The sequence below is a fragment of the Ostrinia furnacalis genome, unplaced genomic scaffold, assembly GCF_004193835.3.
Source record: "Ostrinia furnacalis isolate ACB-3 unplaced genomic scaffold, ASM419383v2 OfSCF2833, whole genome shotgun sequence".
In the NCBI taxonomy this organism is placed as follows: domain Eukaryota; kingdom Metazoa; phylum Arthropoda; class Insecta; order Lepidoptera; family Crambidae; genus Ostrinia; species Ostrinia furnacalis.
The window spans coordinates 604565-628268 of NW_021133072.1; the positions used below are offsets into that span (position 1 = coordinate 604565).

The 23704-nt window shown below is 40.4% G+C and overlaps 6 protein-coding genes across 6 annotated transcripts; 2 read left to right on the forward strand and 4 right to left on the reverse strand.

The window, feature by feature from the left end:
• The first annotated feature begins 3347 nt into the window (after positions 1–3347).
• LOC114356608 (spherulin-2A-like) lies at positions 3348–4709 on the forward strand. The gene is made up of 2 exons (XM_028309850.1): positions 3348–3431; positions 3792–4709. The coding sequence occupies exon 2, from the start codon at positions 3796–3798 to the stop codon at positions 4690–4692; it is 897 nt and encodes a 298-aa protein (XP_028165651.1). The 5' UTR covers positions 3348–3431; positions 3792–3795; the 3' UTR covers positions 4693–4709.
• Positions 4710–5516: 807 nt separating this feature from the next.
• LOC114356598 (spherulin-2A-like) lies at positions 5517–7441 on the reverse strand. Its single transcript, XM_028309833.1, has 2 exons — positions 7408–7441; positions 5517–6413 (listed from the first exon to the last, which is right to left on the reverse strand). Exon 2 carries the CDS (start codon positions 6268–6270, stop codon positions 5545–5547), a length of 726 nt encoding a protein of 241 aa, XP_028165634.1. The 5' UTR covers positions 6271–6413; positions 7408–7441; the 3' UTR covers positions 5517–5544.
• Positions 7442–8021: 580 nt separating this feature from the next.
• On the reverse strand, positions 8022–22825 carry LOC114356595 (spherulin-2A-like). The gene is made up of 2 exons (XM_028309829.1): positions 21886–22825; positions 8022–8066 (listed from the first exon to the last, which is right to left on the reverse strand). The coding sequence occupies exon 1, from the start codon at positions 22822–22824 to the stop codon at positions 21889–21891; it is 936 nt and encodes a 311-aa protein (XP_028165630.1). The 5' UTR covers position 22825; the 3' UTR covers positions 8022–8066; positions 21886–21888.
• Positions 8070–8972, reverse strand: LOC114356576 (spherulin-2A-like). The gene has a single exon (XM_028309790.1). It carries the CDS (start codon positions 8970–8972, stop codon positions 8070–8072), a length of 903 nt encoding a protein of 300 aa, XP_028165591.1.
• Positions 17434–18711, forward strand: LOC114356597 (spherulin-2A-like). The gene is made up of 2 exons (XM_028309832.1): positions 17434–17459; positions 17797–18711. The coding sequence occupies exon 2, from the start codon at positions 17801–17803 to the stop codon at positions 18695–18697; it is 897 nt and encodes a 298-aa protein (XP_028165633.1). The 5' UTR covers positions 17434–17459; positions 17797–17800; the 3' UTR covers positions 18698–18711.
• Positions 19901–21206, reverse strand: LOC114356596 (spherulin-2A-like). The gene is made up of 2 exons (XM_028309831.1): positions 21036–21206; positions 19901–20825 (listed from the first exon to the last, which is right to left on the reverse strand). Exons 1-2 carry the CDS (start codon positions 21094–21096, stop codon positions 19957–19959), a joined length of 930 nt encoding a protein of 309 aa, XP_028165632.1. The 5' UTR covers positions 21097–21206; the 3' UTR covers positions 19901–19956.
• Positions 22826–23704: the final 879 nt, after the last annotated feature.

Consider the following 23704-nt stretch of genomic DNA (forward strand, 5'->3'; position numbering starts at 1 on the left):
GGATGGCCCAGTGGTAGCCGATGTTCCACAGGAGAGGCCCAAGGACCGAACCCTGTGGGACAGCGCACGACACTGGCCTCCCACCCCAGCCATTAGCCGTTGGAAATGTCACTTCTCTTCCCGCTAGGTAGGCACGAATTATAGCCTGAAGGTACAGAGGAACCCCATGATGTTTTAAGGCCTTCTCTATACAGCTATGGGGAAGGCTGTTAAANGGCGGTGTAAAATCAGACGGGACTTCAGGGAAGAGGGCTGTGACAACTGTGCCAAAAAGGGTAGGATCCATGCTGGTGGTGAGTGGGGGAGCCCGTATACGGAGCTTGTTCATAACCAGCTTATAGGGTCTCCCCCATGGATCCTGATTCAGGGTGGAGAGGAGCTCCTCCCAGACGGCGTTTTTAGCCGCCCCTATCGCACCCTGAAGCTCTTTCTTTGCTTGTTGGTACTCCTCGTATAACGGAGCGTCCCGTAACTCGTCTCTGTGCCGCCTTCGGCCTCGCCTGGCTGCAACACAATCCTCTCTTAATCGAGCCAGCTCCTGGGTCCACAAGTGCACTGCTGTGCGTGGCGGCAACGCCCTGACTCTGGACATCGCCGCGTCACACATGTGCGACATGGTCTCCCGGAACAACTATGCCTACCTTGTGGTGTCAAATTCCCCGGGGCCAGTCGCCCAACTTTCGACCAGTGACCCCAGTTTATGGCTCTCTCTGTCCAGGGGTTTCAGTGCCCATCTAGGGCCCATCATCTCAGTTCACCTTGAGCTACTTGGGGTAAGCTGGAGAGGGGAGATATCGATCGGAGATAAAAGCACATATCTGTGTACAATGTGTTTGGAAAAGAAAGAATCCTGTACGTCTGCTTTCGCTGCGGCTTCAGCTGGATTTAGCATAAATGACTACTCTATGAAATTAAAAAGTACCTTCCAGCACACTTCTACTACTTGCTGATGGAGTCTTATCTCAGTGACAGACAGTTTTAAATCAAACTCCTTGACAAAATTTTCTCTTTTAGCTGCAGAGCTGGAGTACCCCAGGACTCTATACTTGGTCCGGTATTCGATAACATTTACTAGTAAAGTAGCCCAGACACCAGAAAGCTGCGGCCTTCCTCAAATGTAACTGTGATCTTAAAGCGACTAGACTATTGCAAAGTCAGCTAAATGCCACTAATGCTTGACTGACGCAAGTGGCGTATGTAATCAAGCCCCGAAGTCTCACCATGTTATCATTTAAGACGTGAAACTTATCCCCTGGCCAATCTAGACCTCGACACATTACTGCAATCAACCTGCATTAAAAACCTGGACCGTAGGATGACACGGAAAGACCATATTTATATAAATAAAACAGATCTGAACATAATATTCGACCGACAGTCAGCTAATCCAACATTAACTATGTGCCTCCAAAGAGTTCAAAAATACATGTTAAGGATACTTTTATCGGCACATTGGTACACTGGCCTTAAGGAAATACACGAAAACCTGATCTCAGCCAAGCCCGCTAATCAAATATCAAGGTATCTATGATCAAAAGAGCTAATTTACAAGAGTAAACTATTGCGGCAGTGGCTCTATCGTGTCAAACCCCAACCAACTGCAATCCACCTGATTAGTCTTGGCGAAAGATACTAAAAAAGCCGATTTTTTTAAAAATACCTAATAAATAAAGGTCAAACAAGGTCACGCCGCCGACGCCGCCGCCGCCGAAGTCAAAAAGTCGGCGCGCCGCCGCCGACCAATTTTATATCGGCGCCCACCTCTACTTGGAGTCCACTTGAGCTTGCTTGCAGCTTGAGCCAGGTGATCAAAGTGGAATAGACCCTAAGTTTGCTCATTGTCTCCATAGCTCAGTGGCAGTAGTCGCACGGCAAGCGTAAGAGTGTGGGTTCAATTCCCACCAGAAGCAACTGATGTTTTAAGTTTTACAAAAATTTTTGTTCTGTTGTAGTTGTTATTTGGTAACATATAATATGTTTTTGAAAAAATCGCATAAGTGAAGTTATTGCACCGTAGAGGTGCGATATTTAAAACAATAATATTCTATTTGGTTTAGTCTAGTTTTGAAGATACTAGAAGGAAATCTCTTGGGATTTTATTTGGGAAACAATCATTTTTATTTGTTTACTATCATTATCGAGTTTCGATCTGAAAATTAATTTAAAATTGATAAACAGTTTGTATTTAGGTATGCGAGAGAAGCCGCATGCAGAAACTAATATTAATTAAAATATTTGTAAGGTGTCATCATATAATATTTGGTCCCCCCATAAGTATTTTTTGATTTTGATGTTACAATTTTGAAACACAATATTAACGTAGGTTCCTACGGGACTATTCCCACCTGGATCCGCCAGGATCTACAGCTTGACCAGTGAAGGTCAAGTTTGTCCCGGGGGAATGTTAAACTGTCATTGGACCCGCAACGAAATTAATCAGAAGAACATAGGTTCCTAGTACCAAAAATATTGTTCTAAGTTTCGTAATTAATTTCATTTATCCATGCAGTTACAAAGTTCAATTAATAACTTTGCTAGCATTTCTGAGTCCTACTTTCGTCGAAAATTATATTTTGTGTAAAAGATAGTTATTATAAAGTCAGCTATTTAGAAAATTCAAAGGTAAGGATTATAAGGTATAGTTAGGTGGCAGTGCGATGTGGGAATTCTGACGTTTTTATAAAAGTCTGGGTGTGCTGGCTATGGCCCTATGGTATGAATGTTTTTAACTCTTTAGAACTCTTTAGAACGAGCAAGTTCTTGGCCTCCATCTCACCTTGGAAAGTGATGATCAGGCCGAAGGTGGAAGCGAGCTTCACCCGGAATCCCTGACCGCAGAGGGACTGGCTATCTTGTTATCTGCGAGTTCTACACTGAATGGATTTTGATGAAACTTAACAGTAAGTTTATTTTTTATACAGGCTGGCCAGGGAGTTGACGTTCAAAGCTAAAATTTAGATTACTTACATCAAGGTGTATCTAAATCACCCCCATGTATGTTCTACGATTTTGCTTAGCTTAGGAGATTGAGTTAGTTTTTTGATTTATCCTACCGGTTTGGTAACCTATGGTTGGTTTTTAATTTTTTTCTCACTCAACGCGTATATCCTGTACGGTCTACACCGTGGACCGACGACCTCATAAAGGTTTGCCAACAACATGGAAATGGTCCACATGGAAATCATTGGGGGACGCGACTATGTTCAGCAGTGGATTGCCTGTGGTTGAAATGATGATGTTGATGATAAAACGTGTAATCAATCAATATCGTAGTGTCATGACATCACGAGGAGATATTAGCCAATATGAAAACTGACTAAATTTCCAGTTGCACTGCTACATGGTTGTTACATATAAAAACGCACCATTAAATTAAATATCATTCGTTAATCGATATACCTGCAGAGTACTCGATTCGGATCTAAGATTAGGTAAGTGTCACTTTCAATAACTAGACTTTGCCCCGACTTTGCCCATTTTTTTTTTAAATTTATTGATCAATTGTTAACTGGAAGATATTTAAAATCTGCATAAGTCCGTTATTTTCATAGCAATATGTAAAGTTATGATATTAAGTACGCTATAATATTTTAAAATACATACTAGTTACTAGCCCCGACTCTACTCCCCTGTAATCAAGTTAAACATCAGAATTTAACTTACAAGCTATTGTATATTTCATCCCAATCCGTTCAGCAGTTTACGAGTGTTAGGTCCTATTGTCTCTGATAAACCTCATCGACCGCTGATCTGATGATAAACATGATTCTAATCAATTCCTTTGTTTCCAGAAACATGGCGTTCCTGTTCATCCTCCTCGCGCTGCCAGCGCTGGCTTTGGCCAGAATCGACATCGAGGTCGCCGGCAAGTTCGACCCTAACAACCAGAATATGCAGGTCTACTACTCCGGCAATGAAGTCGCCATCATCAGCGACGAAGAACGCAACACGTTCAAGATCGGCGACTCCGCCCTGAAAGACGCCGTCCGATCCTACTTCGGGCAGCGCCCAGACGACGCCTACCTCCGCTCCCCTACCCCCTGGGGAGATTTGTACCAGACCTACGGCTGGTCCCAAGTCACCAGGACCCTGGTCCCCCGCAGCGCTAAGGTCCTGACCATCTCCTCCCAACCCCAGATCGTCATGAGGCAGCTCTTCGAAAACAACAGCACCAAACCTGCCACCTTCAACGTAGGCATCTCCCAGACCGTTCAGAACACTGTCTCGTCGTCCTGGAGCACTGGTGGCCAGCTGACTATTGGTCAAGAGATCAGCTACGGCATCAACATCGAGGGCATCGTCGGAGGAGGCGCCGTATCCTACTCATACACCAATTCATGGGGCAGGAACACCGAGCAATCCCAGAGCGTGACCATCGGTGCATCATCAGGCATGGAAGTCCTTCTCCAGCCAGGCCAAGGCGTCGTCGCTGAGCTCGAAGCCACGAGAGGCTCAATGAAGGTCGAGGTTGAATACTTGGCCAGTTTGGATGGAGCTAACGCCGTGAACTACGCCAAGACCTACAAAGGTCACCACTTCTGGGCGCTGGATGTTCGTGGAGTGATGTCCAGTGGTGGGATCAGCAACGCCGTGGTCTCCCGCGAGGTCCTGGAGATCGGATTCTACTCCAACGCCAAGGTCGTGGTCCACGACAGAGCCCTCGGCACCAAGTTCTTTGAAATGTCTGTCTGAATAGATTAATAGCTAGATTTGTAAATAATAAACGTTTTTATACATTTTCTTATGTCTGAGTTTTGATTCCCGTTCCTAGTTCTTTCCTGATCTCACTATTCCATTAAGTGGAAAGTGGGAGTAGTAGGTAGGGTCTCATGCATTCTGGGTTCGATTCCCATAAAGTGCACTCTTTCCTGATTTCACTCCTTTTTGTCACACTATTCCAGTAAGTGGAAAGTGGGAGAAATAGGTAGGGTCTGATACATTCTGGGTTCGATTCCCAGAAAGTGCACTATTTCCTGATTTCACTACTTATGTCTCACTTATTCCAGTAAGTGGAAAGTGGGAGTAGTAGGTAGGTCTCATACATTCTGGGTTCGATTCCCATGAAGTGCACTATTTCCTGATTTCACTACTTTTGTCTCACTTATTCCAGTAAGTGAAAAGTGGTAGTAGTAGGTAGTCTGATACATTCTGGGTTCGATTCCCAAAAAGTGCACTATGTGGTAGAGATAATAGTTGTGTCTTCTGGCTCAGAGCATGGTCGGTGGTGGGTTCGAATCCCATGCCTACATACTCTGGACTCCTCGGGCCTAAGTTTCAACTAACCTAAAAAGCCTACACTCAGAGTTAGATTTGAGAATAGAACCCAAGACCTTCAGTCTTTAATTCTCTAATTAGCGTCTCTGTACGCTTAACTACATATCAGACTAATCAATTCTCTAACCAGCGTCTCTAGGCGCTAACTACATAGGTAACAAAGGCTTCAATAGCTTCACATTATTTGAATAATTAAGCACATAAGTAGTGTACTTAGCTCTGCTAAAAATAAAACACTACTAAACTTCCATCTAATAAATCTATTTATTTTTATGTTCTAAACACTCCTGGGCCTTCATACAACGTCTTATTAGACGTTCTGTCAGTCAGCGTGACTTTAGCTTCAGAATAGTACCCGATCTTCAAAGTCTGCCTCGACAATATGTGGATTGGCATATCAATAGCAGAGAGCACCGTATTTATATCCTGCCGCCAATAATATCGGCCTCGGTACGTCTTCGAAAACTCACAGGCCACATTTCCCTGTAAGCTGGTCATATAATCGATCTGTACTTCAATAGATCCTTTAGTAGCTGACAATACAGCTATAGCTTCTTGCCCTGGCTCAAGGTCTACCAAAACTTCTGACGAAGACCCGACAGCAATAGAAGTCTCCTTATAAGACCTTACCCCCCAGTTGCTTGTGAAAGAAATGCTGTTAGTACTTGATATCCCACCTGACAATTCACTGCCATTCGCTCCAGGCACTTTGAAATTTATTCCGAAACTAATTTGGTCTCCAACCGTCTTACTTTGGCTTTGAAACCAGGAACTGGTGATGGAGTTTCTGACCTCCGTTGATATTCCTGCCTTGAACGTAGCTTTGTTTGAAAAAAGATTGTTTAATGTGTGTGTTGAAACGATCACAGGCTCGCTGGATATTTTTATTACTTTTCCTTTGATAGGTTTAAGGGTTATTTTAACAGGCGTCCACTTTCTTTGCTTATAAATATCTTGCCAGTGTCCTAAAGAAACGTAATTTGGCCAGGCTCCCATTAAGGCTTCAACTCCTCGTTTTAGGTTGTCGTCAGTTATATCAAACGCATCTTTGTCTTCATCTGAAATGTCATTTTCGATTTTGCCATGGAAATCGAAAGTTGCGTTCGCTGCGCCTGCGTTTATTACAATGCTGATGGGTTCTGAAAGTGAAATTGCTGTTGTAATCTTACAGGCGCTTTGTTCATGTATAAAAGAAAGAATCAAGATATCCTACTTTTTATGAGAAACTATTTATGATTGTTAAAGTGGATGTTTTACCGACTTCTCAACACTCAGGATTTTTGTAATAATATTAGAGGATTACCTACTTTTTAATTTGTATAAGTAATAAATTACATACCATCAGATCTGACAGTCGGTGATAATAACAATAAACACAAAAATATTTTGAATATTTTCATTTTAAGCGCTGCCGCCACAATATTTTACTTATCAAAAGCCAAAACTAAATCACAATAAATAATTCTAACCACGCCACACTAGGATGCGAATCTTGTGAATGAAATAAGATCATACTAATAATTCTTACTATTTGATAACTGTAATATTTATTGCTATTAATGAAGACACACAGTACTGTATCAAAACAAATGATAAGGAAGTTGCTTGACTTATTTCTATGCTTATTTCTCAAATTAACGAATATTACAATTCAAGTGTGACTTTCTGCCATTCCTATTGGCTAAAATAGGATATCGTCGACTGTCATTGGTTCTTTATGCATCAACTAAGGAACAAAAACTTAATTGTATAACTGGGACATGTGTTTGAAGAATGGTGATGAACTGTCAGCAGTTCCAGTATCTCAGAATACTTGGGTTTTCCCGGTGTCATTAGTTCAGAATATGACAAACAAGTTAATAGCAAGCCAGATTATTTAACTGCGTTCTAAATTAAATAATTTTAAGATAATTCCTCAACAAATGAACGAAAATAAATCGGATTTTGCACGGATAGGGTAGGAAATGCTTGTTTATTTTTTTACAAGCTTTATTACAAGCTTTATATTGACTTCACTTGTTAGTATGTGTGGGACAAATCTTGCGACTGAATTTAAGACCACTTCTCCTCAACCGATTGAGCTGAAATTTGGTATACTTATGTAATTACGATGACAATGCAATGTTATGGTACCATTGAGCTGGTCTGATGATGGAGTCAGGAGGTGGCCATAGGAACTCCTAAACGAAACAGCGGAAACTTATCGAGTTTGGGTTCGTTGAATTCGACTTCCCGAGCACTTTGGTGCTAAATGATGATCAGGGCCCAGAGATTGAGATACAACTAAAAAGTGTAAAATAAAATTATAATAAAAAAAATACTTTTTTAAAAACAAGCTTTATTTCGAAAGCTTGTAGCGCAAACAGAAAAAAGAGGTATAAATTATACAAGGTAGGCGATACAAGCTTTCGAAATAAAGCTTGTTTTTAAAAAAGTATTTTTTTTTTATTATAATTTGTGTATGAATTATCCAGTTAATAATTAATTGTAGGGAATTCAATAAAACATTGATTATCACAAAATATATGCGCGCCACAATTAGCGGGCGCGCCATTTTATCGATTTTGCATTTTGACGTTTAAAATCATCGATAAGAATATATCACGGCGCGCATCCAAGCCCGGCTGGGCAGCTGTGTAAGCCTCTTCGTTCGTTCGTTTCAGCCAAATGACGTCCACTGCTGGACAAAGGCCTCCTCCAAGGTTTTCCACAATGCACGGTCCTGCGCTGCCCGCATCCAGGGTCTTCCCGCGACCTTTACGAGATCGTCGGTCCACCTAGTAGGAGTAAGCCTCTTATTCTTTCTTAATAGCAGCTGAGTAGATATTCAGGGTGTTCGCAGTCACTTTATCAGAGACCACCACCCGAGCATTGAAGTAGAACCCGACTTTAATTATCTCCGTGGAATCCACCGTCGTCTTCATACCACTAGCCCTCTGGACCGCGATTAAGTCATATCTCCAGAAGTAGTGACCCTTGAATTTGCCGGGGTAGTTGCAAGCTATGTCTCCATCTAAACTGGCCGAGTAATCCACCTGGATCTCCATCGATCCCCTAGTCGCTTGCAGCGAAGCTACTACAGCTTGGCCAGGCGCCAGCTGCACTTGAACACCTTGACTGGATCCCACAGTCACACTCTTTGATTTGGTAGTATCCTTGCCAAAAGACGCGGAAAAAGAAAAGCGTGTTGCACCACCTATTTCTCCAACACCTATATCAACTTTGTAGTTAATTTCCTGCTCGACTTTCATCTCCCCTCCAACAGACCATGTGGTAGAGACGGTTTCTTCAACTTGCTGAGTCACGCCTGCGTTGTATGTGGATGTCACAGAGCTGTTATTGATGAATTCACTGGTCACGAGGAGAACAGGCTCGCTCCGAATGCCGAGGATCCTTGCGCTTTTGGGGTGAAGCGTTCTCTGGACTTGGGACCAGCCAAATGACTTGTACAAGTCGTTCCAAGGAGTGGGGCTTTTTAGGTAGACATCGCCGGGTCTTCCTCCTGAAAATTTTTGGGCTGCGTCTTTGAGTTTGGAGTCGGTAAGGCCGAAGGTTCGGATGTCTTCGTCGGTGATGAGCTCGATGCTAGATCCAAAGTATTCCACTTTGGATGTGGCAGAATCGCTTGTAGCGACGACGTCGACATTGATCTTGGCGGAGGCTAAGGCTGGCAGCACGAGTAGGAATTTGAACCACATCTTTGGAATCTGAATAGAATAGAGGATCGTTCAATTGTTTATATTCCTGTATTAGGATGAAAGCATAATAAAATTATGAATTTTGAGATTGAAGAACTTTGTCTTCAGGATTTTAATAGTTCATTCGTTTCAGCCAAAAACAAAGGACTCCCCCAAGGTTTTCCACAATGAACGTGGGCAGGCCTCCTATTAGGTGGACCGATGATCTGGTGAAAGTCACGGGAAGAGCCTGGATGCGGGCAGCGCAGGACCGTTCATTTTAATAGTAGCTGTCATTAATAAGATTTAAGATTCTAAATTGCTTACCTTTCTGTTAAGTCGTTCATAATGATCTTGAACAAATCTATATCCTTACTTTATATGATAAACATAATTCGATATGTCATTACAGTTTGAATTAAAACCATATTTTGTTAAACCACAATAACAATTTCCGTCGCTTAATTTGCTATTTCTATTAAAGTATTGGCGTTATCTTTATAGCTTCTTTATTGGATGAGTCTAATCTTAATATGGGAGTTACACCTCCATTGTAAATAAATCCAAATAATAAGCCATTTGAACTTTGAAGAGCATTCGAATTTGAATATGTAGTTACCATTCGTAAGCCAAAGATTACATAGACGAAGCGCAATAGCAATAGCGCAATAGCAAAATTGAGGAAAAATCGGAGACGACGGAATTTTAGAAGAATATTGATTTACACCCGTATTCGTAAGCAGCAAATCGAACGCACAGCGTTGAATAGCGCTCTGTGATTGGTTCGTGTGTGAACCTGTGCTTCCACGCGCACTGTGAGATCTCATAGTAATAAATAGCTTTAAAATCTTAACAAAATCGAGTCACATAAGACCTAAAAACACAAAAACAGTTAAACTGCTTAATTGGATTGTCCATTAATTCTCAATTATACGCCTATATCTTCGGATTCTATAAAAATGATCTGTAGACGACAGTTATCCTTTAGACCGACTGGGTTCTAATCAGGTAAGTGATTTATCTTAAAAACAGTGTTGTAAATTGTAATGGATGAGGACAGGCTAAATGCCATCATAGACGATATCCTTGTTATAGAAGCATACAATATTCAGTTCTTGTTGTATTGTATTTCATATTTTTGTTTTCCTGAGTAATACTGTAGGCAGACATTGAATTTGATGTGGTAACATATAATCGGGTTTTTTAGCAAACTTGCTTACTTAACCTCTTTGAGTGATACATTTCCCATTATTATGCAAAATAAACTTTTATTTAACTGTAAGGCTTTAATTTTGTTCGCACGTGCGTTACGCTGACGTTATTTTTTGTGTATTTAGAAGGTGCTGTCTTTGTTATATGGTGTTTTTCATTCGCGACTTACGCTGGCTCATCTTCACATGCCTTCCTTTCCGAACTGATATCATTTGTTTGTTTNATGCGTCGTCAGGTCGCTGCCCGAAGTAGGATCCGACGGCGTTCTTCAGGTTGCTGTCTGAGAGCTGGAAGGTGTTTCTTTCTGTGTCGCTGATGATGTCTATGTTGGCTCCAGAGATGTCCACGGAGCTCTCAGCCTGGTTATCGGCAGCCAGGATGTTGACCTCGATGCTGCCGTAGATGACTGGCACCAACGCCAGGAGGGCGACGAGTTTGAAGGCCATGTCTGGAAAGATGAAAAAATGATTAGTTTTATGAACACAACTTGGAACTTTAAGACGTTTAGCACTGGGATAAGTAATAAAGGTTCTATAATCGATCTCTGTATGCTTTTATAACACCTAATTTATAAGTAATGGGCTGCAATAAATTATGAAAGGAATGAGCTGAACGAATACTGATGAGAGCTAACGACAGATTTGGCGGACTTAATGCCATGAGAATCAGTTACCAGTTAAGTAAATCTACTATTGAATCAACATTGAATCTAGTACAAATCTAACTTTATATCTACCAGTCAACTATTGGTGACGGAGACAAAAAAAAAATGAAAATAATTACAATTAAGTATCAAATAATTAAAATAGAGACTTACTTTTGTCGTAAATCGGTCCAGAACACTAACTTTCTTGAAGTAAAACGTATTGTTTTATACCTTCTGAACTCTGCACTATACCGGGTTACAATGAATTGTAACTTTGAACGTAAAAATGTACTGCATGTTAAAATAAACAGTTTAAAATAATGTAATAATTAATCCATGAAATGGAAATAAAATAAATTGACGATGACAGAACTTAATTATATTTTTTCAAGTTGTTTATTTAAAATTTACTCGTTATTAAAGTTTCTCAATGCGCTAAGAAACTTTAATAACGACTGAACTTAATTATGAAAAAAAAAAACAAATTAAAGCAACACTTCTTGCGTGGCAGTTTGAATTGCGAAAATGTTTCGATCTGTCTTTATTTCTAGTAACATATCGCTCCGTTAAGCGATTGCAAACTTTAATGTTACTTTGTTTAGAAGGGCTCTCTGTCCTCTAGCATGAACAACTTTCGTCTTCGAATCGTTTGCGTATTCGAAAAAATTCGATAAGTACTCTACTACCTTCGAACTAAACGATAACGTGACAATTTTGTTTGTCAAAATAAGTTTCGTGCAACCATTTCTCATACTGTTCACTTTACGAGACGTTCACAAGGGCGCTGTTGTAGTTTTCGTACTAAATCTTTTGATGGTGATTCGAATTTCGTGCTAGAGGTACTGTAGGTACCTACTTTCGTCTCGATTGTTAATATTGGTAAAATAAGTACCTACAATAGAACATGGTTGTTTTTGTATAGTTCTTGTAACTCACGAAGGCGAGTGAGCTATACTTGTGTGTGTACGTGTACATGCATATAACGATAGTGCAATGTTTATCAAAACTTTTGAAAAACGAAGAGTAGCGCCACCAACATGTAAAGCTCACTCGCCTTCGTGAATTGCAACAACTATATCACAACTAGATTGGCAAGACACCCTGTATGACATCTATTGAGGTCACCGTCAGCAGCAAAGGTGCGCATCGCAAAAATAAGTATTTGCCTTGCGTCCGGCTATATTTGCTGATTCTACTTATTTTTACGTCAATCCTGAATCGAATAGAAGCAATTTTTAACCGACTTCAAAAAAGGAGGTTAACAATTTACTTGTAATAATTTCTAAATTTCAGTTTTTGTATACCTATGTTAGTGGGCAGGCTTCCCACTAGGTAGACCGACGATCTGGTGAAGGCCGCGGGATGTGCCTGGATGCGAGCGGCGCAGGACCGGTCTTTGTGGAAATCCTTGGGGGAGGCCTTTCATTTGTCCAGCATTGGACGTCATTCGGCTGAAACGAACGAACGAATGAACGAACGATATGTACCTCCTATGTTAATCTTGTAAACGTTTTTTTCAATTCACAACGAGGAAGCTCTTGGCCTGCATCTCATTTGATGGAAAGTGATGATCAGGCCGAAGGTGGAAGCGAGCTTTATTTGGTATCCCCAACCATACAGGAACTGGCTACCTCCAACTGTCCGAACACAACAATGCTGTTAACATTGTTATTAAGGCGACATACTTAGGTAGGCCATAGGGACATAGAGCAAGCCCTACCACCAACCAAACCGAGCAGAAAGTTTTGCCCCAACTGGGAAAAAAACCCGGGACCTGAATGAATCTGAAGCAGGTGGTCATATCTCTAGACCACAGAGGCGGTTAAACGTAGATTTCATTATACAGACCGGGCACTGACCTCAAAAAATTGTTGTATTACTTTAAAATACAAAACTTTAATATTTAGCTTTTCATAGTATTGACTAAAAATAATTAGGTAGTTTTGAAGTCACTAATTTTTTCTTTACTTTTTTTTTTCATTTTAAAATACGAGTAGTCTGTCAATTTTATTTATGAAATTTCTAACAATAGATTGGCGCGAAATAATATGGAATCATCATCATTTCCAGCCATAAGACGTCCACTGCTGAACATAGGGCTCCCCCAATGATTTCCGCAATGGCCGGTTGGTGGCGGCCTGCATCCAGCGCCTTCCTGCTACCTTTATGAGAATTGAATAATATGGAATACTTAGTGGCTAAATATCAGAGTCTATCAGTCTTCTAGACTTTCTAGATGACACAAATAAAGCAAAATAATCACTTTCCACTCCATTCAGTATGGTAAGGGTACTTAGGCTGGGTTGCACCATCTTAATTTGACTATAACAAAGTCTAAAATCTGTCAAACTGCATACAAAAAACACCAGTTATCGTTATAGTTACGGTCAAAGTTTGGTGGTGGAACTCAGCCTTATTCTTTACTAGCTTTTGCCCACAGCTTCATTTTGTCAGAAATTCAGATTTGTCACAAATCGTTATAAATTACAGCCTATTATTCTAAATGATGAACTGTAAAGCTTCATCAAAATCCGTTCCATAGTTTTTGCGTGTATGAGTAACAAAAATCCATACAAACTTTTGCGTTTTTAAGTAGGTAACCATTAAACATCACGTCACAAAAATAGAAAATTGTGATACGAAAATTTAAAAGGCACAATTTAGGCGCTTTCTTATCGCTAGGAAGTGATCTCTTCCAGACAATCCGGGGAGAAGACAGTTAGAAATAGAAAAGGGAAGTTAAGAAAACAGGTCCATTTTTAAAAATGTAAAATTTACCCTATAAATGCAAAAACATCTACCATATTATAAGCACAACGATTTGCATGAATAATAATTGTATTTAATGCTACTCTTTCTGCGAAGTTAAGTTGGTGTTATAATTTTATTTATAGCCCAAGGGCCTGACAACATTCTGTCAACGTTAGTTAGCCTTTATCCACATCAACACTACTTTCTTTCTTAATATAAGTAGTATTTCCCTGGGGATAGGATGTTAAATGTGATATTTTATTTTTATGCATAGTCCATTTTGATAAATAATAAGGAATGAAGCATTTATTACGATGAACATCACTTACTTACTTAAGGACAGAGAGTATAAATAGGTATATGAACATAAACTAGATAAATTACTTCACGGGACTATAATAAGAATGTAAACTTTTTACATAATTAAAAATTTTAGTTGAAGAAAGAAGAAGAAAGATTGAACCTGAGATTGACTGGCCTGCTACAGGTAGGAAAGTTTTGGACTTACTTGGCCAACGCTGCCGGGCGATGCTTACTTGCAAAGTTCTGGGTTTTGAGATTGCCCGGGGCTTACATCCAATAGTTTTAATGAGTCTTGCTGCACACACAACACACAATTCACAGCATATTTCGTGAACACAGCGGGTATTTACACTGTTATTGCGGTTTTTCAACCGCACGCGCGCGTCATTGATATTGACTGGACGTAGCGGCGGGTAGCAGCAACTCAATGCATTTTTATGATTTTACCACCAAAAATAAAATAAAAAGAAAGTACTTTTTGCTTCTTCTAGTAGTATCGAAACGAGCAGCGCCCTCTCGTGGGCGTGAGAGCCTTTTTGGTTAACCAAAGAGTTTGTAAATAGTGACGCGCAGCCAGTACCACGCCAGTACTATAGTTAAAATAAGGTTATTGATATCAAACTAAAAAAAACCATCACACAAACTTTTTTGGTATATTTAGTTTAAAATAAAGAAATAAAACTGTGGCCTACATTGGACACTAGCTCTTAGCCTAAGCTCTTGCTAATTGCTAACATAGGTACATTAACCTTTGAATCGTAATTTTGTCAACGCATACCAAAATGCTGTAATGCAATACGTATTTCATTAACCAAGTGATAAAAATGACACTAAGTTTTATGTTTAAATAACTCTATAGATTAGTGGTAGTATTAGGCTCGTGACGGGGGTCTAGGGTTCGATTCTCTTCAGAGGTACACAAACTGGACAAATTGAATAGATTTTCTGATAGTGGTAACAAATGATATTTACGTTATGTATAAAGTTGAATGATTATTTATAAATAATCCTCCTGCGCTCCCCGCATCCAGGTTAGCAACCTTCAGCAGATCGTCAGTCCACCTAGTGGGGGGCCTGCCCACACCACGTCTTCCGGCTCGGTCGTTATGGAAATCCTTGGGGGAGTGCTTTGTCCAGCAGTGGACGTCATTTGTCTGAAACGAACGAACGAAAGAAATTATAATCTTCGGGTTTAGTTTCCATAGTAGGAGCCAGAGAGGATGACGAGGGTCGTGCTCTCTGAGGGTAGACCTCTTCTAAAAATGTTCATACCATTGTACCTATGAGTAAAAATGATTCGTTCGTTCGTTCGTTTCAGTCAAATGACGTGACGTCCACTGCTGGACAAAGGCCTCTCCCAAGGATTTCCATAACGACCAGGCCTACGCTGTCCGCATCCAGGCTCTTCCCGCGACCTTCACCAGATCGTCGGTCCACCTAGTGGGAGGCCTGCCCACGCTACGTCTGTGATCCGTACGTGTATAAATAAGTAGGTAAGAGAGATTTGTAGGATTTTTAATTTTTTATGGGATGCATCTCAGACTAATATTAGTAAAACTTGAATAACTCGATTACCCTAGGTAGGAATTGAATCCCCGAGTTTACTCAATGGCTCCATAGCTCAGTGGTCGCAGTCGGCAAACGAATGAGCGTGGGTTCAATGCCTAACTTAGGCAACCGATTTTTTAGTTTTACAAAATCTATTTTAGTTTTGTTGCTGCTTATAATGTTAATTGCTGCAAGATTAATATAATAATGTATTATTTAAGCATTGCTGTGAAATTTTGATTTCAATGAGTTAATGTTTTAGTTTTAACCATAGGAAAGGAGATCCTGAAATATTTCAGATAAGAAAAACATAGAAAGGATAGGTAATTTTTTTTAGAAAATTTCACCAAGTAATTAATTTTGAATTAACAATCCAATCGTGTTTCGATTTGAAAATTCTTTATTAGATGTTTATGGTCATTGATTAAAAGTTAGTGATTTGAAAAGAGACATTATTGTATTTAAATACAACCAAAGCCATAGCCAGAAACTCGTTTTTATTAAAATATTTGTAAGGTGTAAAGTACCATCATGTATTTGGTCCCCACGGGTAGATTTTGATTTTAAAGTTACAATTTTGATACAAAATATTAACTTGGTTCTTAGTAACAAAAATATTGTTGTAAGTTTCGTAATTAATTTCATTTATCCATGCAGTTACAAAGTTCAATTAATAACTTTGCTAGCATTTCTGAGTCCTACTTTCGGCGAAAATTATATTTTGTGTAAAGATAGTTATTATAAAGTCAGCTATTCAGAAAATTCAAAGGTAAGGTTTATAAGGTAAAGTTAGGTGGCAGGGCTTTGTGGGAATTCGGGCAATTTTATAAAAGTCTGGGTGTGCCTATCTGTTATTGGTCGTGGCGCAGTTGGTGAGGTGGATCTGTGAGGTCCGGGTTCGATTTCTTGATGGGACAACCCACCACCACCCATGGCCATACCAACCTTGCGTTTATACTGGCCGAATCGCGGGAGGTGTGCGCGGAATTGCGGCTGCCTAGGGCAGATTGCACTCCACCGCGCCACACTTCTTGACTCCCTACAAGTTATTTTTCTTCGTCCTTGTCACTATGTTGCAGTTCTCCCCCTTCTGGGGCCTGACGATCACTCCACGGATGACACCATCTGGTGCCGTGCAGCGCTAGCGGTCCTCCTCCTATGGGACAATTAAAAGCGGTTACTTGACGTCAGGGTCATGGCTATCTAGAAAATAATGAAGTGTGTTTCTTGGTAAATGTCATGTCCAGTTATGGGCCAGCATTTAATTACAAGATTATCGCCCCTATTCATAAACATTACTATGTGGCCTCACAGCGCGCGTGGACGTACAGGATGACACATGAACCAATCACAGAGCTCTATTCGACGCTGTACGTTCGATTTGCTGCTTCACTTCAGTCAGCATCGTTTGTGAATACGGGCATAGGTCTCTATGATTATTTATTTATAATTTGATTAATTTATTGAATAGGTATGGTTTTCATTTTTTTTTCTTCTTTTTGTTGTTGAACCCTGCATAAAAGGCACCCACTGAAAATCGGGATAGTCCCATCCCAACCACCCCGGTGGATCCATCCCGTCAACGGGGCAGTGTTTAGGCAGTTATCTGGGATGTTTTATGTTATTTTAATAGATGTTAACCTACTATCCTACTAATTATTATAAATGTGAAAGTTTGTATGGATGTCTGGATGTTTGTTACTCTTTCACGCAAAAAATACTGAACGGATTTTGGTGAAACTTTACAGTAATATAGACTATAATTTATGACGATCTGTGACAAACTAAAATTAACGCGGACAAAAGCTAGTTTTGCTATAAACGTGATGTCGATTGCAGTTACAATTAGCAAACACGTAATTTTGTGTATATGGACTCAGACACATGAGTTTCTCACAAGTAGTGTGGGATTTTTAGCCAATATGAAAATTGACCAAATTTCCAGTTTTGCTGCTACATGGTTGTTGCATATAAAAACGCACCATTACATTAAAGATCATTCGTTAATCGATATACCTGCAGAGTACTCGATTCGGATCTAAGATTAGGTAAGTGTCACTTTTAAAACTACTTTTTGCCCCCACTTTGCCCATTTTTAAAAAATATTAGTAACTATAACATAGTTTCGCGGTTTTGTCTATTTAATTATTAGATCAATTGTTAACTGGAAGATATTTCATTGTTGCGCTAAGTCCATTATTTTTATAGCAATACGTAGTTTTAAAGTACGCTAAAATATTAGTAACTAGCTTTCGACCCCGACTCTACTCAAGTAATCAATTTGTCAAATTAAAAACTTATGCCTTATGTATTTTCATCCTAATCCATCCAGCATCATCGCCCACTGATCATAATCATGATTCTAATAAATTCCTTTGTTTCCAGAAACATGGCGTTCCTGTTCATCCTCCTCGCGCTGCCAGCGCTGGCTTTGGCCAGAATCGACATCGAGGTCGCCGGCAAGTTCGACCCTAACAACCAGAATATGCAGGTCTACTACTCCGGCAATGAAGTCGCCATCATCAGCGACGAAGAACGCAACACTTTCAAGATCGGCGACTCCGCCCTGAAAGACGCCGTCCGATCCTACTTCGGGCAGCGCCCAGACGACGCCTACCTCCGCTCCCCCACCCCCTGGGGAGATCTCTACCAGACCTACGGCTGGTCCCAAGTCACCAGGACCCTGGTCCCCCGCAGCGCTAAGGTCCTGACCATCTCCTCCCAACCCCAGATCGTCATGAGGCAGCTCTTCGAAAACAACAGCACCAAACCTGCCACCTTCAACGTAGGCATCTCCCAGACCGTTCAGAACACTGTCTCGTCATCCTGGAGCACTGGTGGCCAGCTGACTATTGGTCAAGAGATCAGCTACGGCATCAACATCGAGGGCATCGTCGGAGGAGGCGCCGTATCCTACTCATACACCAACTCATGGGGCAGGAACACCGAGAAATCCCAGAGCGTGACCATCGGGGCATCATCAGGCATGGAAGTCCTTCTCCAGCCAGGCCAAGGCGTCGTCGCTGAGCTCGAAGCCACCAGAGGCTCCATGAAGGTCGAGGTTGAATACTTGGCCAGTTTGGATGGAGCTAACGCCGTGAACTACGCCAAGACCTACAAAGGTCACCACTTCTGGGCGCTGGATGTTCGTGGAGTGATGTCCAGCGGCGGAATCAGCAACGCCGTGGTCTCCCGCGAGGTCCTGGAGATCGGATTCTACTCCAACTCCAAGGTCGTGGTCCACGACAGAGCTCTCGGCACCAAGTTCTTGGAAATGTCTTTCTGAATAGATTAATAGCTAGATTTGTAAATAATAAACGTTTTTATACATTTTCTTATGTCTGAGTTTTGATTCCCGTTCCTAGTCCTTTCCTGATCTCACTATTCCATTAAGTGGAAAGTGGGAGTAGTAGGGAGAGTCTGATACATTCTGGGTTCGACTCCCAGAAAGTGTATTCTTTCCTGATTTCACTACTTTTGTCTCACTTATTACAGTAAGTGAAAAGTGGGAGTATTAGGTAGGGTCTGATACATTCTGGGTTCGATTCCCATAAAGTGCACTCTTTCCTGATTTCACTCCTTTTTTCCTCACTTATTCCAGTAAGTGAAAAGTGGGAGTAGTACGTAGGGTCTGATACATTCTGGGTTCGATTCCCATAAAGTGCATTCTTTCCTGATTTCACTAATTTTGTCTCACTTATTCCAGTAAGTGGAAAGTGGGAGTAGTAGGTAGGTCTCATACACTCTGGGTTCGATTCCCAGAAAGTGCACTCTTTCCTGATTTCACTACTTTTGTCTCACTTATTCTAGTAAGTGGAAAGTGGGAGTAGTAGGTAGGGTGTCATGCATTCTGGGTTCGACTCTTATAAAGTGCATTCTTTACTAAATTTACTCATTTTTGCCTCATTTGTAAGTGGAAAGTGGGAGTAGTAGCTAGAGTCTCAAACATTCTGGGTTCGATTACCAGAAAGTGCATATGTGGTAGAGATATAGTTGTGCCTCCCGTATCAGAGCACAAACATTACTATGAGGTCTCACAGTGCGTGTGGACGCACAGGGTGACACACGAACCAATCACAGAGATCTATTCAACGCTGTGCGTTCGATTTATGTTATTATTTATTTTATTTATTTATATTAGGAAGACCAGGGTTTACATAATTATTTTACAAAATTTATGATAACCACTTATAGGTCCCCACAGATAGCATTTGCTGCTTCACTTAAGCAAGCATCGTTTGTGAATACGGCCGTAAGAATAGAACCCAAGACCTTCAAGTCTTTAATTTAGTTCTGTAACTAGCGCCTCTACGCGCTAGCTGCATAGGCACCAAAGGCTTCAATATCACCACATCATCTGAATGTTTAGGCATAGTGTAGCTCAATTAAAAATAAAACACTACTCAACTTCCATCTACTAAGGCTGGGTTGCACCATCTTACTTTAACTTTGACAAACGTCAAACTCCATACAAACTACACACACCGGTTATCGTTATAGCTACGTTCAAAGTTAGGTGGTGCAACTCAGCCAAGCTATTTATTTTTATGTTCTGAACACTCCTGGGCCTTCATACAACGTCTTATTAGACGTTCTGTCAGTCAGCGTGACTTTAGCTTCAGAATAGTACCCGATCTTCAAAGTCTGCCTCGACAATATGTGGATTGGCATATCAATAGCAGAGAGCACCGTATTTATATCCTGCCTCCAATAATACCTGCCGCGGTATGTCTTCGAAAACTCACAGGCCACATTTCCCTGTAAGCTGGTCAAATAATCGATCTGTACTTCAATAGATCCTTTAGTAGCTGATAAGACAGCTACAGCTTCTTGTCCTGGTTCAAGATCTACCAAAACTTCTGACGAAGACCCGACTGCAATAGAAGTCTCTTTATAAGACCTTACCCCCCAGTTGCTTGTGAAAGAAATGCTGTTAGTACTCGATATCCCACCTGACAATTCACTGCCATTCGCTCCAGGCACTTTGAAATTTATTCCGAAACTAATTTGGTCTCCAACAGTCTTACTTAGACTTTGAAACCAGGAACTGGTGATGGAGTTTCTGACCTCCGTTGATATTCCTGCCTTGAACGTAGCTTTGTTTGAAAAAAGGTTGTTTAATGTGTGTGTTGAAACGATCACAGGCTCGCTGGATATTCTTATTACTTTTCCTTTGATAGGTTTAAGGGTTATTTTAACAGGCGTCCACTTTCGTTGCTTATAAATATCTTGCCAGTGTCCTAAAGAAACGTAGTTAGGCCAGGCTCCCATTAAAGCTTCGACTCCTCGTTTGAGGTTGTCGTCAGTTATATCAAAAGCATCCTTGTCTTCATTCGAGATGTCATTTTCGATTTTGCCATGGAATTCGAAAGTTGCGTTCGCTGCGCCTGCATTTATTACAATGCTGATGGGTTCTGAAAGTGAAATTGCTGTTGTAATCTCACAGGCGCTTTGTTCATGTATAAAAGAAAGAATCAAGTTGTCCCACACTAAAACTATAAAACTATACCTAAACTATTTATGACTGTTAAAGTCGATGTTTTACTGACTTCTCAATACTCAGGATTTTTGAAATAATATTAGAGGATTACCTACTTTTTAATTTGCAGTAATAAATTACATACCATCACATCTGACAACTGGTGTTAACATTAAAATACACAAAAATATCTTGAATATTTTCATTTTAAGCGCTACCACCACTATATTTTTACTTATCAAAAGCCAAAACTAAATCACAATAAATAATTCTAACCACGCCACACGGAGATGCGAATCTTGTGAATGAAATAAGATCATAGTAATAATTCTTACTATTTGATATAATTATTGCTATTAATGAAGACTGTATCAAAACAAATAATGATAACGAAGTTGCTTGACTTATTTCTCAAGTTAACGAATATTACAATTCAAGTGTGACTTTCTGCCATTCCTATTGGCTAAAATTGGATATCGTCGACTGTCATTGGTTCTTTATGCATCAACTAAGGAACAAAAACTTAATTGTATAACTGGGACTTGTGTTTGAAGAATGGTGATGAACTGTCAGCAGTTCCAGTATCTCAGAATACTTGGGTTTTCCCGGTGTCATTAGTTCAGAATATGACAAACAAGTTAATAGCAAGCCAGATAATTTAACTGCGTTTTAAATTAAATCGATTCACAATTCTTATCAAATACTTAACATATTATTTTATAATTCTCAACAGATGAGCGAACTTAAATCGGGTCTTGAACGGATATGGTAGGAAATGCTTGTTTATTTATTGTATGTATCATCCAGTTGGTTAATAAATTAAGTATAGGTGTATTTCAATATTGATTATCACAAAATATTTATTCCAAAACGAATCTGCACTTTACTAATCCTGTAGGCCTAGGATGCATGCCACGATAAGCGGTTATCGCGCCAATTTACTGATTTTGCCCATACATACGCGCATCCAAGTTCGGCTGGGCAGCTGTGTAAGCCTCTTATTCTTTCTTAATAGCAGCTGAGTAGACATTCAGGGTGTTCGCAGTCACTTTGTCAGACACCACCACCCGAGCATTGGAGTAGAACCCGACTTTAATGATCTCCGTGGAATCCACCGTCGTCTTCATACCACTAGCCTTCTGGACCGCGTTTAAGTCATATCTCCAGAAGTAGTGACCCTTGAATTTGCCGGGGTAGTTGCAAGCTATGTCTCCATCTAAACTGGCCGAGTAATCCACCTGGATCTCCATCGATCCCCTAGTCGCTTGCAGCGAAGCTACTACAGCTTGGCCAGGCGCCAGCTGCACTTGAACACCTTGACTGGATCCCACAGTCACACTCTTGGATTTGGTAGTGTCTTTACCAAATGACGCAGAAAAAGAAAAGCGTGTTGCACCACCGATTTCTCCAACACCTACATCAACTTTGTAGTTAATTTCCTGCTCGACTTTCATCTCCCCTCCAACAGACCATGTGGTAGAGACGGTTTCTTCAACTTGCTGAGTCACGCCCGCGTTGTATGTGGATGTCACAGAGCTGTTATTGATGAACTCACTGGTTACAAGGAGAACAGGTTCGCTCCGAATGCCGAGGATCCTTGCGCTTTTGGGGTGAAGAGTTCTCTGGACTTGGGACCAGCCAAATGACTTGTACAAGTCGTTCCAAGGAGTGGGGCTTTTTAGGTAGACATCGCCGGGTCTTCCGCCTGAAAACATTTGGGCTGCGTCTTTGAGTTTGGAGTCGGAGAGGCCGAAGGTTCGGATGTCTTCGTCGGTGATGAGCTCGACGCTAGATCCAAAGTACTCTACCTTGGATGTGGCGGAGTCGCTTGTAGCGACGACGTCGACATTGATTTTGGCGGACGCTAAAGCTGGCACCAGGAGTAAGAGTTTGAACCACATCTTTGGAATCTTAATAGAATAGAGGATTATCATTCAATTGTTCAAATTTTTGTATCAGGATGACAGTGTAATAAAATTATTAACTTTGTATTCAAATTTTTTATAGTGGCTGTCATTGATTTACAAGATTTAAGATTCTAAATTGAATAGAATATAATAGAATACCTTTATTCAGCATTAACATTTATGTGCATACATGTACAGAGGTTAAATATTACTGAGCCATGCTGAAAAGGCGCCCGCTCAGCGAAAATCGTGACATGACACAAGTCGTCAAGACACGAAGCTGGTTTTCAGCGGGTACCAACATGGGGGTTATTACGCCAATTAAAAGCGCCCTTTTGACAGTGACGGTTTATATAAAATATTATAAAATTCGTGTCGATTTGCGAATTGCTTACCTTTCTGTTAAGTCGTTCATAATGATCTTGAACAAATCTATATCCTTACTTTATATGATAAACATAATTCGATATGTCATTACAGTTTGAATTAAAACCATATTTTGTTAAACCACAATAACAATTTCCGTCGCTTAATTTGCTATTTCTATTAAAGTATTGGCGTTATCTTTATAGCTTCTTTATTGGATGAGTCTAATCTTAATATGGGAGCTACACCTCTATTGTAAATAAATCCAAATAATAAGCAATTTGAACTTTGAAGAGCATTCGAATTTGAATATGTAGTTACCATTCGTAAGCCAAAGATTACATAGACGAAGCGCAATAGCAAAATTGAGGAAAAATCGGAGACGACGGAATTTTAGAAGAATATTGATTTACACTCGTATTCGTAAGCAGCAAATCGAACGCACAGCGTTGAATAACGCTCTGTGATTGGTTCGTGTGTGAACCTGTGCTTCCACGCGCACTGTGAGTTCTCATAGTAATAAATAGCTTTAAAATCTTAA